At 45.1% G+C, this 17,905-nt stretch overlaps 1 protein-coding gene across 1 annotated transcript in view; it reads right to left on the reverse strand.

Annotated features, from left to right (window-relative positions):
- The window catches only part of NAGK (N-acetylglucosamine kinase), a 261,040-nt gene that overhangs the window by 120,411 nt on the left and 122,724 nt on the right, over positions 1-17,905 (reverse strand). The window contains exon 7 of the mRNA XM_078674531.1: positions 9,962-10,049. Within this exon, the coding sequence (XP_078530657.1) occupies positions 9,962-10,049 (88 nt within the window). The remainder of the gene's footprint in view (positions 1-9,961; positions 10,050-17,905) is intronic.

The following is a 17,905-nucleotide window of genomic DNA, read 5'->3' on the forward strand; positions in this document are numbered from 1 at the left end:
TGCTCATTATATTGGACATACTTCTGGGGTCTGCCCATAGCTCTGACCAATGAAATAATGGTTCTGCCATGTTGGACTTTGGGGTGCTAGGGCCACCCCCCCAGGAAATTATGTCAAAGTGGATAGTTACCCATGGGAACATTTTCCTTATACAAGGTAGTGGCAAGCATAAAAGTGGCATCCCTGGATACCTTCCTCAGAACACTGCTGGATCTGTGGAAAACCTAAGAATTACGTCTGCTGACCCAAAACACTGGTAATCAGAAAAAGGACTGAGCCTGCTGTTTTATCTGTGGAGAGAAAATACAAGGGTTGGGCCTATTCCACTTGAATCCAGGACAGAAGAGTGGACTCCAAGGGATAGCTGCCTAGCCTCCTGTTAAGGTCCAGAAACACTAAAGGTGCAAAAAGCCGGCCCACTAAGAAGATCCCAGCTGATCAGTTCCAACTGATTTTGCCCTGAACCCTGCTGGTGGCTTCCGGGAGATTGAGTCGTAACTGAAAAAGTTGAGGCCAAAGGGTCGTGGACCATTGCCTGATTTTAGAGTGTACTTTCTCCCCCTCATGACTGCAAACATGGACACCAAGACACTTTTTTTGAACTTTTTCCATAAAAGAACCAGAAGTTACCACAGGACTGATGCTGAACTGCAGCATCGCCGGTCAGATTCAACTTGCTGGTTTACCCCACTGAAAGCCTCTTCACTTCCAGAAAGTTTCTAAGTCCCGTGGAAGATTTAATGAGCAGTAACCTCAAGTCCTCTGTCAGATTCAGTCGGCGTCCCACCCCACTGAAAATTCCTCAAGAAAAAAGACTCAATCAGAAGATTTGATTTCGAATTTTAAATTAGTGCTTGAATGCCCGGAGGCGTCTTGGCGCTGCTGCTTTAATGAAAGAGAGAAACGACAATGAAAGAAAATGCAGCTCTAATGAATAAAGATTCCGGTCTTTAGAGATTTTCAGAAGAACAAGAGGCCTGGACAGTTTCTTGAACTCACGGGGAGAGAATTGGAGAGTATTGCCGTCTCCAAAATGAAACTGCTATCTCTCGATGATGCTCGCTTGGCAGTACTAGGTGTTCGGATTCCAAGGATCTGAGTTTCATGGGAGGGGTGTTCCAGACAAATCTCTCCTGACGATAGTCGGTACCAATGGTGTGCAGGGCCTTAAAAACTATACAAAGAGCCTTGAATTCAATTCTCAATGCCAATGTAATTTAATAAAGGCCTGCAAAACTGACTGATATTTTGGTATTCCGGAGAGAAACCAGGCTTAGGCATTCTGTAACATCTGAAGTTTGTGGAGGGCTTTTTTCTGGATGCCAATGAATAGGGCATTACCATAATACAATTTGGCTAAGACTAGAGTAGTGACCACCATTTATTTGAGGTCAGAGTGAATGAAGGGACAGATTTTCCGGATTCATTTTTATGGTAAAAAATACTGATGAGGCTAGTGCGTTGACCTGATCTTCGTAGTTAAACTCATCATCAAAGACAAAAGCTCATCATCAAAGACAATCCTCAGGTTCTTCACTTGCCGCACTGGTGAGGGAAGTACCCCCTTATCCTAAAGCCACCAGCTTGGCAACCAAAAATAATTGTCTTTGCCTAAAAGAAGGACCTCTGATTTACTGGAGTTGAGCTTCAAACAATTTAGCCGTTTCCAATAATCGGAGATGTTCAAGAACTACATTTTAAAGCAGTATCTTCAGGATTGCTGGTCATAGATACCCTTATTTGGGTATGATTGGCATATGACCCCACAGAGAATCCAAATGATTTAATCAGTCTTGCCAGTGGGATGACAAAGATTGAAAAGAGTCGAGCTAAATGAAGTGCCCTGAGGCACCCACAAGGAAGGCGAAAGTGGTCAGAAATGAATTCGCCCATTGCAACATAATTCGTTCTGTCTGCTAGGAAAGAGGTTATCAGCTTAAGCAAAAGACCGCTTATTCCTAATTTAGAGAGCCGGTCAACCAAGATAGTATGATTGACCGAATCGAAGGCCACTGAAAGATCCAATAATGGACCTCAATTCCTCTTATGCCACGATCAGAGCAGTCTCTGTACTGTGCGCCTTTCTAAATCCATATTGGGTGGGGTCCAGAAGGCAATTATCTATAAATGACATAAGTTCTATATTCAAAGCCTTCTCCAATGGTTTGGCTGGGAAGGGTAACCCAGAGATGGGCCTGTAACTATTAGGTTCTTGAGGAACCAAGTTAGTCTTTTTCAGTAAAGGTAGAATGGAGGCTTTCTTTCACTCAGAAGGGAAATATCCAGTATTAATAATTTCATTAAAAAGAAGATACACTTTTCACCAGGAAGAACCAGATTCCTGTATCCACCCCGTGCTCCATCGCAGTCAGCCTTACCTTTTCGCGTTGACCCAGACTATTGCGACCAGATACTTGTGATTAGAGCTTTGTGCTTTTTTGTGCTAGAAAACTCAAACTTCTAAAAATATCTGTGGATCAGATTTGTTGTTTCGGGGTCTATTTGCACAGTAAAATGTTTACTCTGGTTTTTTTTGTATTTGAATAGGAGATTTGTATTGTGTTGTTTTTTTTTAAAACTTATTAACGGTCATTAACCCCTTCCATGCTCATGACGAGCTCAGCTCGTCATGCAGTACACTGCTTGTGTGCTCATGACGAGCTGAGCTCGTCATGAACAATGGAAATAATGGATCTGCAGCACAGAGGATGAATTGCTGTAGCATTCATGTGGTTAAACTGGTTTCCTTTGAGTTAAACCGGACTGCTCTGTGCTACATCTATCCAAGACTAGGCTAGGGTTTAAGTTAAAGTAACCTAACTGGACCGGAAACAGAAAAGTGACATTATTGCTTTGTAAGGACTCACAACCACTTCAATTTATAATCCACTTTCTCAGAGTTACCAAGCACTGTACAAGAGAGGCCTATCCTTTACATGTCAGCTTTTCACTCGCTTCACTCTGGGAAGTCACTCACGCTCTCCAACTGCCCACTCACTAGTAACAAAATTTAGCAAGCTCTGTTTAAGAGGCTGTGCCTTTTCATCACTGTAAGAAATTGGCTCTTTATATAGTATACCAAAAAGAGGTATACTGTGCAAAGAGTCCAGGTAGCCCTTGTAAGTGGACAGGGGCTTGCTCTAGCAATCCCAGGGTGCAATCTTAGAGGGTAATGTGATCAAGCAGCCTTAGGCTTATCAGAATGGAGTGTTAGACATCTGTTGCATACACCAAGGCGTTTAAACAAAAAAAAGAGTGTAGTTCCGGGTCCGGTTTCAGAGGGTTGTAAGCAGGTTCCGAGTGGGTGCCTGGCGACGAGGGCGGTGTGCCAATTTCGCCACCACCCCCCTCCCGTGACCCATGGAGTGACATTTTCTCACCCTACAAGTGCAATTGGTTCCTCTGACATTGAGACTACCTTAAAAGGATTTCCTTTTCTTGCACTTTTTTACACATTTTTTCACACACACGCCCTCAGGTAAGGGTGGGCCTTAGCGCGCCCATACTGCCGAGGTCTAGTCCACTTTTGGTCCTGATGAATGCCTGGTAAATTTACACCATACATGGCAGGAACATGTTGACCTGATTCCACTTATAAGGAAGTAGTCAATTTCTTTGGCCCTCTTCCTACACATAGTTTTTAATAGGTCTAATTGATCACCCAATAAAACTTTTTTCGTGATACAATTCAGACATTTTTAACTTTAATAACACCACCACTAACTCACCTGTCACTTCACAAAAACCTGCTCCGCAGTAAATCTGGCGTCGTAGCTCACTGGGGAGGCATTCGGACTCTCCCGGTGGGGCCCAATGATGAAGCATGTCACCAACCAGGTTGGTGAGTGAGGGCCTTCTATACAAACCTATTTGGATTTGTATTCTTGTGTTCATGTTTCCTGGGTTGTAATTACAGGAACTACACTCTTTTTTTGTTTAAACAATATTGCTGGGGACTAAGAGTGTACTGACTACATTTTCCCTACCTCTCTTTTTGATAATTGCATACACCAAGGCAACAAATGATGCACACGACTCAATAAGGAGATCTGCATTAATTTATAAAAATAACATCTTTATATAAAAGTTAAGCACCAAGATCATCAAAATCAGGTAAGTACGTTTTGAGATAAAATATTTATAGTTTTCAGAAGTCAACACTTCGTGCAATTTCTGAAGCGGTAATGTTATACTACGGAGAAAAGACATACTGCATACTTTACAGTGACTTACAGGACAAATCTTCCAGACTTAAGGTGAGTATGGGGCAGTGTCCAAGGTAGCACCAACAGGTCACCTCTGGTAGCACTGGGGCGCCCGGGTACAGAGCTGCAGTACAGTGTCAGGTGCCCCATTGAAGTCAATGGGGATTGGTACAGTGAAAAAGAGGCTGAAAGCTGGGACTGCGGGACCAGTCTGGCTGAACCAACTAGGGGGCTCAGGTCTCAAGATGCTCCGGGATGTGGAGACACCTTTGGTCCTCTTCTCCTTGGGCGAGTGCAGAGGTGTCCTGAGGCGTCAACTTATTGTCACCAGAGACACTCGCATTAGAGGGGGCCTGCACAGAGAGGCTGCAGGAGATGTTGGAAGTCCACAAATGGTAAACCCAAGTTTGGCTTTGGATCTGGAGGGTTTGAGGACCACGCTGGCACCCATTGGCCCACTTCAACTCGGGTTAGGGGGCACGAGTGCACTGGTGCTTTCCAGGGTCGATTGTTTTGGAGGTCTGGAGTCCTCACAGCTCTTCTAGGGTGCTCGCAGGATGCAGCGGGCCAGCTCCGCTACTCCACAGGAGTTCCCGGGTCTTGGGTGATGACTGGCAGTCCTCCCAGGCGTTTAGAGGCACAGGCAGCTGTAGGACGAGTTGTCTTTGGTGTAATTGTGTAGGACAGCAGGCAGGCAGGCAGGGTTGGCGCCAAGTCAGTTGCTGGTCTTCTGTTCTAGCTTTTGCAACTCTTCAGTGTCGGTCTTCTACTTCCAGGTCAGCGGGATCTGATTTCCTGGTGCCAGTTGCTTCCATAAACGCTAGATTGAGGGATGTTAAGGGAGTGTTGGGTAGTAGCCAATGGGCTGATTACCCCTGGGGTCCCTACACCCCATGTATGACTACTTCCTGTGTGAAGTTCCTAATTCTGGCATCACAAAGATGGTAGACTTTTAAATTTCGTGTCCACATCAGGTAGCCCACCTTAGGGGTAGAACTAGCCTGAGTTGAACAAGCCTCTCTGACTACTAATTTTCCCATCTGTGCAGGCACCAAAGGTGTCCTGGTCAGAAGGGGGGGGGGGGTGGGGGGGGGGGGAGGCATCACCTTTGAGGGAAGCCTGATCCCTGATGTGTATACCAAAAGTGGCGGGCTCTTTGAAGCTGCCTTCCTTGGAATGCTAATTTACAGGTTATCTTGCTGTAGGGGGTGTAAAACAGCCTCTACCGGAGGAGGCTCTGTTCCTAACCTCCTGAGAGATTGGAATCTCACCCCTGGGGGGGTCAGAAACTCTACTGAGATGACAGGCTAGTTAGAACCAGTCAGTCAGCACACTAGTAGTTGGTAGGTTTTCAGGGGACCCTTCTATGCTGCCCTCTGGGGTGCATGTATTAATAGATCCGTCACTGGAATTAGAGTGGGTTCATTAATACAAGATACCAAACCTCTTTGGTTTCAGTAAAGCCATCATGTTTCTGGGATTTCGTTTTTCACCAGTGTCCAGCACATGCATTTAAAATGGCTTCCCTGATCACTTGTACTGGCAGTAATTGAACTGGCCAGCACAGGGGCATATCTGCTCATGCAGATATGTCCACACATGTAGTATAGTGTACCCCCCCTTAGGGCTGCAAGGCCCGTCATAGGGGTGACTTATCTATACTGCAGGTAGTGTCTGCAGGCATAGCACACAGGGATGTGTGCCATGTTGTTTTTCCAACTTTCTCAGCACCAAGACACGCAGCCGGAAATGAAGTCTGCATGAGTTAGGTGAGGGGTCCCTTAGGGTGGGGCACAATACATGCTGCATTCCTTAGGTACCCTCTGCAGTACCCATGCCCTAGGTACCTGGGGTACCATTTACTAGGCACTTACAGGGGTGGCAAAGGTATTGCCAATTGGGGCGAACAATTGTACAGTTTGAGGGAAAGATCTGGCCCTGGGAACCTGAATAGCAAGAACCCAGAGCACTTTCTCTCAAAATTGCATCAAATACCGGGCCAAAAGGGGGGTTGACCATGTCAAAAAGAGGCACTTTCCTATAATCACAGGTCACCAAACTTTGGAATTCCCTACCCCTGGATCTACATTCAGCGACTAATTATCTTAACTTGAAGAAAACCCCAAACAACGTGGGCATTTAAGCTTGAAATTCCAAGATCAGGTTGCGGGTTTGCTAGGGCTAGAACATCTTTCGTAGCAATTAGGAGCTGTACAAATGCAATAAATAAATAATCTTCCTTATTTATTCTTGTCCGGAAGTATTGGGTCAGCTACAAACACAAAGACTAATTGGCAGCTGAAAAAAATCTTCGTCTTAGCAACATCCAATTCTTTATACAACTGGCTGATAAATATTTTGCGTGTTAAACCTTTAATATCCTGAAATTCCTCTCTGCAACCTTTTGGTCAAGAAACCTAAAATCTTTCAGGTAATATCCACAGAACTATAGTTAACTTAAGTGAGAGTTCATACAAATAGAAACTAGTTCTTATCTCTGCCATATCATATTAAGAAAATCTGGCTAACTGTATCAGAGATCAAAGAAAATTCCCTGACAAGGGCTCCAGTAGTGCAATGGTACAAGAATCCTGACATCTTTTCCAAAGCGCTCTTAAAACCTCAGTCTTAAAAGTGTTTTTTGCACTGGTTAGAAAAATGAAGGTAGAAACCGTTGAGAAGTAAAGAGCTCGGAATAGGCAGTTAATGCAGAAAGGCCACTACGAAATTAAAGGATGACTGAATCGCATGCTAGATTCTGAAATTCTCGCAGATCATCTTTACATTATCCTGCACATAGAAATCAGGATCTGAGCTAGAGCTAACATTTTACATTTGGAAATGATCAGAAACTGTTACAAGCAATACAATCGCAACACGAAAAACACACTTCGTGTTTCGAGGTTGAAAAATGTATGGAAAATCCAGTGATTTTATGCAGATGTGTTAAAGAGAATCTTTAACGTTTTTTTTTTGTTTTCCTCAAGGCTCTCTGTCACCCCTGAGACTTCACAACGCTGTTTAGGAAGATTCGGTAGATACCGTCAGATCACCTGGGGAACTGCTAGTTCCGAATAATGCAGATGAACACCCACAGGAACTTGTGTGCACATCCTCTAGGACTACATGCATTAATGCTTTCCTACAGGAAGTTATACCAATTCTGTGTCATTCAGCCCTTTGCCCAAAGGAAAGAACTTCATATTTCATCCCAAACAGAACACGGAGTCAGTGTGTGCCTGTGTTCTATGCAGTCTTTCCAATGATGATAAAAGGTTCCTCAAAGAGGTTGCAAGAATGGAGAGAGAATACATCCCAAGAAAGGCCACGATCATAGTCTGCTGTAATTTGCATCTGGATGTTGTTAATTACACATCCAGCCCAACCAACTGTTCGTAAACAAGCTTTCGATTGGCTTAATATAGATTTTATTTTCGAAATTTTTATTTTACAACATTTGTGGAAAAATATCAAATGAAAACGAACTAAGTCTTCTGTGTTGTACCAGAAATAGCACCAGCTGGACTTAGAAAGATGGCTATCAGAGAGAACAGAACAAAAGAAAGGAGTTCTAGCAGGACCGATCCATTTAAATCTTACAACAATAACACCTCAATTGTTATTGGATAGGTTTTAACAATTTTTAATGTAATACTTGAATACTTATAAATGGATTTCTTCTGCTGTATACCACTTAGAATTGAAATATATAGTAAAAGCAAAACAAATACAACTAGACAAGTTTATTTTCCGGTATAACAAATAAATATCAAAGCCATTTATAGACTATCCTAGCAATTCATACACAAGTCCTACAGTCTTGCTTCTGCACTCTGTTGACCTGGCTACAAGCGCCGGGACGCCTCTTTGTTGAAGCAGCCGTCGTGCTATACAAAACTACCAAATAAATAAATAAGTTCATCAAAGGACGGTCATTACATGATTTCCTATTATTAACCGTCTAGCGATAGGCCATTCAAGCTGAAACAGTCTAATTAATTTGTGAAGGGCATCTGGTTAAGTTTAAACAAAAGGTCCACAGGAGAATTGTTCTTTTAAGATCTTCGCAGTATGCTTCTTGAAATATTTATATATGGTTGAGGCGTTTCAGTCTAATTGTTTGTGGCCTACTTCGGACAATACAAGGGTTTGTAAAACCACTTAAGATAACAAAATTTGAGAGAATTCAAATCCAGAAATCTTCCAAACTAACCCTAAAAACATTCAGGTGCAAAAGTAAAAATCCGGAAACTTGAAAACATAGACACCTTATATGAGTGTTACGTACATGAAAATGAAACTAATGCAAAATTATGGGAGGGGTCCTGGTAAGTCAAGAAAAGGTATACTCCCTAATGAAACAGGGCACCCTGCTGGCCCAAAAGTTGTTGTACCATACACTCACACAAGGGTGACTACTAAAGGTGCTGCCCTACAGACAGCTGTACTCCACGCACGAGGAAACGTTAATGTAGAGACTCTCAAAAAGGTCATAGTATTATTTTGTCACAAAATCACAATAGGAGCTCTGCGGCCTTAGGAGTCTGTAATCTTGAAATGTACAAAAACATTGTACACATAAAGTCATTGAAAAACTAAGAAACGCTGGTCAAGGAAACCATTAATATGTTCCATCCTATTTACCACTTGCCGAGCCGGTTGGTCCTCGGAGCAGCAAGTCGGTCAATTGAAAGATCCTGTGTAATAAAAACGTGTCTATGTGTCTCCACCTTTCTTTTTGAATATCACTCCCCCCCCCCCCCCCTCTCTTTTGTGTATCAGAGAAAACAGGGCAGAGGAAATCATCTCAACCAGAGGTAGGAAAGGGATGCCATCAGTAGGAAGCACCCCTCCCCCAATGTGGAGCTGAGCCAGTCCTAACACAAATATCCTCATTCACTAGAAACTAGCAGCGGCAACAAGGCAGAAGAATATCAAATCACCAACAAGTCAGTTAATAGCAAACACTGAAGAAGCAGCTGATATTACAGCAGGATATTTAAAATTACAAGGGATTAGCATTTTTAGGGAATGCACAACGGCGCTTAGTCACTGTGCAGTTGTTTGAGTTGATGAATCGGTCTGCATCCTGCTCTCTGGTGGCAGAAGTCTGGATGTGCAAAGTTTCTGTGCTCTTGAACGTTAAGGTAAACAAAAAGTCCAATAGCCGATTGAAATACCCAAATCCAGAGTTGAATAATTAGGATTTGCAGACTTCATTTACCACTGGGGAAAATTTCAAAGTGTGGCAGATTTTTTAACTGCAAATCGAGGGTTTGTGGTAATTAGTCATAAAGTTGAAATTTTGCCAGAATTCACATATCTCCCTAATGATCTTTTGCACTAAAGTGGCACTTGAAAGTTTCGTCCTAAATAAGAATTGAATAAAAGTATTTTCTGGAAGTGTAAGGGAAGTGTTAAAGAGACACATCAAGTATTTTCTGTGTAAGAAATAAACATGTATTGGCACATTTCTGGCCTCCTAACTCAAGTTGTCTAGCTGCCTGTGGACAAGCTATTAAGAGTATAATAGAAGATTTACGATTTATAAAGGACTTTAGGAGCCTCCTAAAAGTCATGACACTTTGAAGGAGAAAACCTACAATGTGAAGATTTCAGACTCTCATATAATTCATCTATAAGACCAACCTTGCTTTTGTTCATATCAACAAAAGCATGGCCATGCTTTAGTATTTCAGGATGCTTTTTTTAATACTCTATTCTTGTAAGATAGAATGCCATTAATCATACAATACCTTCTGCTAATTTCTGGCAAAACCCCGCAAACTTGGATTTCTCAAAGGTTCTGTACAGGTGAGTCAGGATGCCGAGACGATCAGAAACCTGAACGAAGACAAAAAAATGTAAGTCAAGAAAATTAACGTGCATATTACAAGGAAGGATTAGTTACTTACCTGTAATCCTAGTTCTCTTCCAGGGGTATCCTCATCAAAGTCATAAGCATTAGAATATTCCCGCCCATGCGCGGGACCCCGGAAACAATATATTATATGTGCCCATATATATAGACATATATATATATAAATATATATATATATATAAAAATAAGCAATTGCAGCCAAATAAAACAATAGAGCTGGAATATGCCGTGAAGAATTTCCACCATACAGTGTATTTTGCATTAGAAACATGAGAAACAACACCAATGCTTGTTTAGAAATTGTTTTAATGCTTAGAAAACAGTAGAAATTCTCATAACACACTGTAAGCATATACAGCTCCCAGGCTGCATTGCAAATCCCCAGTCTAAAAAGACTGAAAAGCTAACCTGTAGCTGAATGTACTAAAACTGACGCCGTGCCTTTAAGGCACCTCTGCCCCTAGCTTCCCATCATGCCTCAGGGGTTACAGTTAGGTCAGTTGTTCTTTTCGGAGACTGAAAACCAAACCATGGTAATAACAGGTTAAAAAACATCTCCTATGTAATAAACAAAGTCCTTTGCCCGGGGAGCCGGGAGGGTTGCTTATGACTTTGATGAGGATACCCCTGGAAGAGAACTAGGATTACAGGTAAGTAACTAATCCTTCTCTTCCAGGGGATCCTCATCAATAGTCATAAGCATTAGAATAGAGTAGCGAGCCTCACCTCATCCCTGCGGGCAAAGGAATCAACAGATAACATTCATATCCGTAGGCCCAAAAATAGTCCTTATTCTACCCAAATAGGTTTCTCAAGGAGGCTTGCCCTACTTGAGAATCCGCTCTGGAATCAGACTCTAGGCAATAATGCCTTGTAAAGGTATGGACTGATTTCCATGTCGCAGCCTTGCATATTTCTGACATAGGAATGTCATGCAAAAAAGCTATTGTGGCTGCTTTCCCTCTAGTGGAATGAGCTTTGGGTGATTGCAACAAAGGTTTGCCAGCCAGCTGGTATGCTAGTTTGATACAAGAGACAATCCATCTGGAGATGGATCTTTTGGCTGCTGCAAACCCGGTCCTCATTGCACCATAATTGACAAAGAGTTGGTCTGTCTTTCTGGTGTCCTTCGTTCTTTCTAGGTAAAACTTTAGCACCCGTTTAAGATCTAACGAGTGCAACGACCTCTCAGCTGGGGTCGATGGGTTAGGAAAGAACGAAGGAAGGGTAATCGTTTGATTTATATGAAAATCCGATACAACCTTTGGAAGAAAAGATGGGTGAGCCCTCATTACCACTCTGTTGTGGTGAAACACAGTGTAAGGTTCCTTGGTGCAGAGTGCTTGTATCTCGCTAACCCTGCGCGCAGAGGTTATTGCCACCAAGAAGGCCGCCTTCCAAGTGAGATGCTGCAAGGAGGCCTTGTGTATAGGCTCAAACGGTGTAGACATCAGTCTGGAGAGAACCAGGTTCAACTCCCAGGGAGGAGAAGGATTTCTCACAGGGGGATAGACCTTCTTTAATCCCTGAAGGAAATCCTTCACCACTGGGACCTGAAAAAACGATGTTTGTGTAGGTGATTTTCTGTACGCTACTATGGCGGATAGATGAACCCTAATAGAAGCGTATTTCAACCCTGATGTCGCTAAGTATAGGAGGTATGGAAGGACTACCTCTTCTTGTCCTTTGGTGGGATCAAAGCCATGGTCCTTACACCAAATGAAAAATCTTTTCCACTTGAACGCATAAGACGCCCTTGTGGAAGGTCTCTTTGCCTCTCTTAAAATATTCATACATTCCGGAGGCAGATTTAAGTGTCCATATTGCAAGACCTCAGGAGCCATGCAGTCAGGTTCAGCGACGGGAGGTTGGGATGCAGGATCTTCCCGTTCATCTTGCTCAGCAGGTCTGGCCTGCACGGCAGACGTCTGTGTGGACACAGCGACAGATGTAACAGGTCTGGATACCACCATTGTCGCGGCCAATCCGGAGCAATTAGGATCATGTCCATGCTCGATCTGATGAGCTTGGCCACCACCTTCGGAATCAGTGCCAGAGAGGGAAAAGCATAAGCGAACATTCCTGTCCACTCCAGCAGGAGAGCGTTCCCTTGCGTCCCTGGCCGGTGGAACCTGGACACGAAGGCGTGGCATTTGGCGTTTTCGTCGTCCGCAAATAAGTCTATGTCTGGACGACCCCAGCAACGGAAGAGTTCTTCGACTACTTCGTCGTTTAGCACCCAGTCTGGCTGATCTTCGAAGTGCCTGCTGAGTGCGTCCGCTTTTGTGTTTAGCTCGCCTGGAAGGTGTACTGCTACCACGACAGTCCCCGAGCCAGAAGCCAGTGCCAGATTGTCTGGGCCTCCAGAGACAGAGGGCGAGATCGAGTTCCTCTCTGCTTGTTCAGATAGAACATAGTTGTAGTGTTGTCCGTCTGAACCAGGATTTTGTCCGTTGTTATTGCTGGAAAGAACGCTTTGAGCGCCAGATGAACTGCTCGAAGTTCCAGCATGTTGATGTGGCATGTCTGAAGGTTGGTCGACCAGCGACCCTGAATCTGAAGATGACCCATGTGAGCACCCCAGCCTTCTAGAGATGCGTCCGTTACCACAGACAGCGAAGGAAGAGGTTGCTGAAAAGGGACTCCCTGCAGGACATTCCGAGGGCGAGTCCACCACTGTATTGAGGTCAGTGCTGCTTGAGACAGGATGATTCGATCCTCCCAATCTCCAGTCGCTTGGTCCCACTGATCCTCCACAGACTCTTGTAGAGGCCGCATCCTCAACCTGGCGTTCGGTATTAGGAAGATGCAGGACGCCATGGAGCCCAATAGAGACGCTACTTCTCGCATCTTTGGACGAGGAAACTGAAGTAACTTTGTATTTTTGCCCCATGGAAGATAGTCTCTCCTGCGAAGGAAACGCTCTTCCTAACTTTGTGTCTAAAACTGCTCCCAGATAGTGGATAGTTTGCGTGGGCTGCAGGACCGATTTTTCTGTGTTCACGTGGAGGCCGAGCCTGTGTAGTTGTTGGAGACACAGGTGACAGTCTTTGGTGGCTTGACGAGGGGACGGACTCTTCAGGAGCCAGTCGTCTAGATATGGGTACACAAAGAGACCTTTTTGGTGTAGACACGCCGCTACCACTGCCATGCACTTGGTGAAGACCCTTGGTGCGGATTTGAGTCCGAAAGGAAGCACTTTGTACTGGTAATGCTTGGTCCCTACCAGGAACCTCAAGTACTTTCGATGACCTGGTGTAATAGGAATGTGGAAGTACGCGTCTTGTAAATCCACCGAACACATCCAATCTCCGATTTGTAGATGAGGACATATTTGGTGGAGTGCCAACATGCGAAACTTCTCTTTGACCACCACTTTGTTGAGGAGTCGAAGATCCAAAATCGGTCTGAATTTGCCTTTTTGATCTTTTTTGGGGACAAGGAAATATCTTGAGTACACTCCTTTCCCCCTTTGGGATAGGGGTACCTCTTCGATTGTGTTTTTCTTTAAGAGGACGCTCACTTCCCTTTTGAGGAGCTCTAGTTGGTACGAGCGAGACTTTTTTGGAGGAATCGGTTGTGGTTTCTTCCGGAAACGTAGCGCATATCCATTGCGCAGTATATTCAGCACCCACCGATCTTTTGTGATGCTGACCCACTCTGCCAGGTGATGTGCAGCACTTCCTCCCACTGGAGTGGGTAACTGCGCCAGAGGAAGCCACTGCTCAGGCCTTGCCTCCTCTAGGCGTGGTAGAGGACTGATGATGTCCGCCTCTGCCTCTGCCCGACCTTCCTCCTCTGTATTGCGGCTTTCCTTGTGGCTTGTTTTGAGACCATTGAGGGGTTTGAACCCTCTGTTGGCCTCCCCGGTTCTTGTTGGTCTTGAAGCGTCGTTTGAACGGCCCTTTCTGTTTTTCCAGACCAACTGCCTTCACTGTGTCTAACTCAGTCTTCATACGGGTCATTTCCTGATCGGCATGCTCCCCGAAGAGTGAAGATCCGGAAAAAGGTAGATTGAGGATGCGCTGCTGGGCATCTGGTTTGAGTCCAGTTAAACGTAGCCAAGAGGATCTCCTCGCACATATCCCATGTGAGTAGGCATGTCCTGCTAGAAGGGCGTTATCTGCTGATGAACTAATCATTTGGTTTGCCACCAAACAGCCCTCCGTCACGGTCTCCTCAAAGTCCTTCTGGTCCTCCTTGGGCAATTTCCCTTTGAATCGTTCCATGGAGTCCCATAGGGCTCTATCGTACCTTCCCAGAAGGGCTGATGCACTAGAGACTTTCAGGGATGAAGCTGCTGTGCTGCATACCCTGCGTCCCCAAGAATCTTGCGTCTTGCTGTCTTTGTCAGGAGGAACTGACGAAGAAGGAGCGACTGTGTGATTCTTCTTAGCTGAGGCTACTATAACCGAGTCCGCCGCAGGCTCTCCTTTAACAAAGATAGGATCTGAGTCGGCCGGCCTATATTTCTTCTGGATACGTGCCGGTACTGCCCTGATCGTTGCTGGCGTGAGGAAAACCTCTTTGATTGGGTCCATTATCCCTGGAACCAATGGGAGCAAAGGCCGTGTATATGATTTGTGATGAAGGGTCTCAAAAATCACAGTAGTGGACACCTCTGGAATAGCCATCTCTATATTAAGTTTGTGAGCACCCCTTTGCAAGACGTCCAGATACGTGTTGACGTCGTCAAGCGGGGAAGCTCTTGAGCGAGGGCTGTCTGCCAGCGTTGGAGAGTAATCCCCTTTAGAAGATCTAGATGAAGAGGAGGATGATGGAGTTCTTCTCCTGTGGTGAGAATTCTCCTTCCTCACTGGTGATCTCCTAGGTCGTTCCTCCCTTCGAGGAGAACGTGATTCCCTCTGATGCACTGGAGATCTCGATCTCTCAGTCCGTACCTCCTTTCTCGGTGTTCGATATCTGGGTTGTTCCCTCCTTGGTGATCGGGAGACCCTGGGGGTATGCGACCTGTCCGATCTTCTCTCTCGTGAGCGTGATCGGTGAATGGTAGGACTCTGTCCATCTGCCTCTTCTGCCAGCTGCTGAAGAGGGGACCTGTGGACTGGACTCAAGTACCTTTGTAGTCTCTCCGTTGCTCCAGAATCCTTCCATTTACTCAACGGACCATACCATCTTGGCGAGAGTCTTGCCAGTGTGATGTACCGCCGCTGGGGACTCTTTTGCACAGGACTCCTACTCCTAGAAGAGGACCTCGATGAACCAGAGGCACTTAAGGAGGAATGGTGCGAAGCAGATTGTGTCACTAGGACTGTCGAAGGCACTGAAGGAGATCTCCGTCTCACCGGTGTTGGAGGACGTCTCAAAAGCCTTTCCCTCGACGTCGAACGCCTCTGCGGCGTCGACGGAGTGATAACCTTCGATGTTGAATGCTTCGACGTTGACCTGTGGTCCCTCGACGTCGATCGGCGATGATGAGCCGACGACGGAGTCTTCTCCCTTGACGTCGAACGGCGTCGTTCTGCCTTCGACGGAGGTCTCGACGTCGAACGGCGTTGCCCTGCCGTCGACGGAGGTCTCGACGTCGAACGGCGTTGCCCTGCCGTCGACGGAGGTCTCGACGTCGACCGACCTTGGTCTGTCGGCGACGGAGATGTCAATCGACGTTGTCCTGTCGTCGACTATGCCCTCGACGTTGACCTGACATGTGGCGACGGCGGAGGATCGAACATCCTCGACGTCGAGCGCCGACGTGCCGTCGATGACGATCCCTTCCTCGACGGCGAGCGTCCGAGGGGGCTCTTACTCCTCGACGCCGAGCGCCTCCGTGGAGACGTCGGCGGAGGTGTCAAACTCTTAGAAGCCTGTCGACGTTGAGACGACGGCGGGTGTGATCTGTGCCTCGACGCCGATCGTCGCCTGGTTGACGACGGCGGAGGTGATTTAAATCTTGACGTCGATCTTCTCGTCGACGGCGATCTCGTGGCTTCTCTCGACGCCGATCGTCGCCTAGTTGACGACGGCGGAGCTTTCTTCGTCGTCGGTGAACTTTCCTCATCGACGCCGGTCCCAACGTCGACTGAGCTTTTTCTCTCGAACTGTCTATCAGATGCCGTTTTTTCAGCGCCGAGCCCGGTGCTGAGGTTGATGGACGCTCTGACTTGCCTTTGGAGGGAGTTTGGGTCTCTTTGAACTCTTCCTCTCTGTAGATCTTCCTCTCATGGATCTCTGGGCAGACCAAAGAGCCTGTTCCTCTCTCTGTCTTTAAGAGTCCTGTCAGACAGATTTTTACAATGTGAACAGTCTTTAGGATCATGATCCTCTGGCAAACATAAAATACAGACCTCATGAGAGTCTGTTTTTGCCTTCTTGTGGCCACAAGGGCAATCATCAAATAATGAGGGCATCCTCACAGGAAAACCTCACAAAAAATCGACTGCTAAGCAGCTATTTACTTGACCCTGATGTTAAAAGTCAAAGTAAATCAAAAAATTGTTCTATAGAAGATTTTCTGACTGAAAAAGGCAGAAAAGTGTGGAGCTGTGTATCCAGGGTCCTTCCTGAAGGAGCCGGAAAGAACAACTGACCTAACTGTAACCCCTGAGGCATGATGGGAAGCTAGGGGCAGAGGTGCCTTAAAGGCACGGCTTCAGTTTTAGTACATTCAGCTACAGGTTAGCTTTTCAGTCTTTTTAGACTGGGGATTTGCAATGCAGCCTGGGAGCTGTATATGCTTACAGTGTGTTATGAGAATTTCTACTGTTTTCTAAGCATTAAAACCATTTCTAAACAAGCATTGGTGTTGTTTCTCATGTTTCTAATGCAAAATACACTGTATGGTGGAAATTCTTCACGGCATATTCCAGCTCTATTGTTTTATTTGGCTGCAATTGCTTATTTTTATATATATATATGTCTATATATATGTGGGGCACATATAATATATTGTTTCCGGGGTCCCGCGCATGGGCGGGAATATTCTAATGCTTATGACTATTGTGTAGTGTAGTTCCTATCTTCCCAATAGGCTCTGCGCATTGGAATAATACCTACAGCAGTAAAGGCCTAGGCCAGACGTTAACTAGGTCTACTACTGTCGATACTAGACTTAAAGTTTTGGGTTTGCCAGCGTAGCTCAGAGTTCGCTAGAAACTTTCTCGAATGTTCAAGGAGGAATTAACTTCCCTGATTAGACAAGAAGGGATTTAGTTTCTGACAACCATAGAACATGACAACTTTGCTCTCCCCTAATCAAGAGTCAATCTCGAGAGTCGTGTGAACAAAAGGCAATTTATTTTACTCAGTCAGTACGTGCATTCTTAGTCTCATCAGATTGTAGAGAAAAGGAAGAGACGGGCGTGTTCAATAAAAAGGTGTCATTTATTGATCAGTCTCTTTTCTCATACAAGAGAAATGGATCGATATTATTGCAATACTTATAGTTAAGTAAAGTGCATACATTAGAAGCGATAGTATAAAATAATACTGTAAAAACATTGATATGGTTTCTAAGCCATAAGATGTTTTAAAATGAATAAAATATATTACATACACATATACATTTGACTAAACGTACTCAACTGGTGTTTCTAGATACGCCTACCCCGTGTACCTGACCTAAGTCTAATACGTGGGCGGGAATAGAAAGTTACAGTTTAAGTTAAGTTTGTTTTTGCCAAGTGAATAACTAAAGAATTCTCTGTGAGGGGTTATTCAGTTCTGTACCTGGAATTTAGGATGAATGAGGAATGGTATCTCTCTCTCTGGTCTCGATATTCCAGGCGGCCTGCGAGGGCTGCCCAGAAACGCCGGGGCTGGATTCTCGGCAGGAGAAAGCAGCGCGTCTCTCAGCGCGTCA

Source organism: Lissotriton helveticus, chromosome 2_1 (genome assembly GCF_964261635.1).
Source record: "Lissotriton helveticus chromosome 2_1, aLisHel1.1, whole genome shotgun sequence".
NCBI lineage: Eukaryota > Metazoa > Chordata > Amphibia > Caudata > Salamandridae > Lissotriton > Lissotriton helveticus.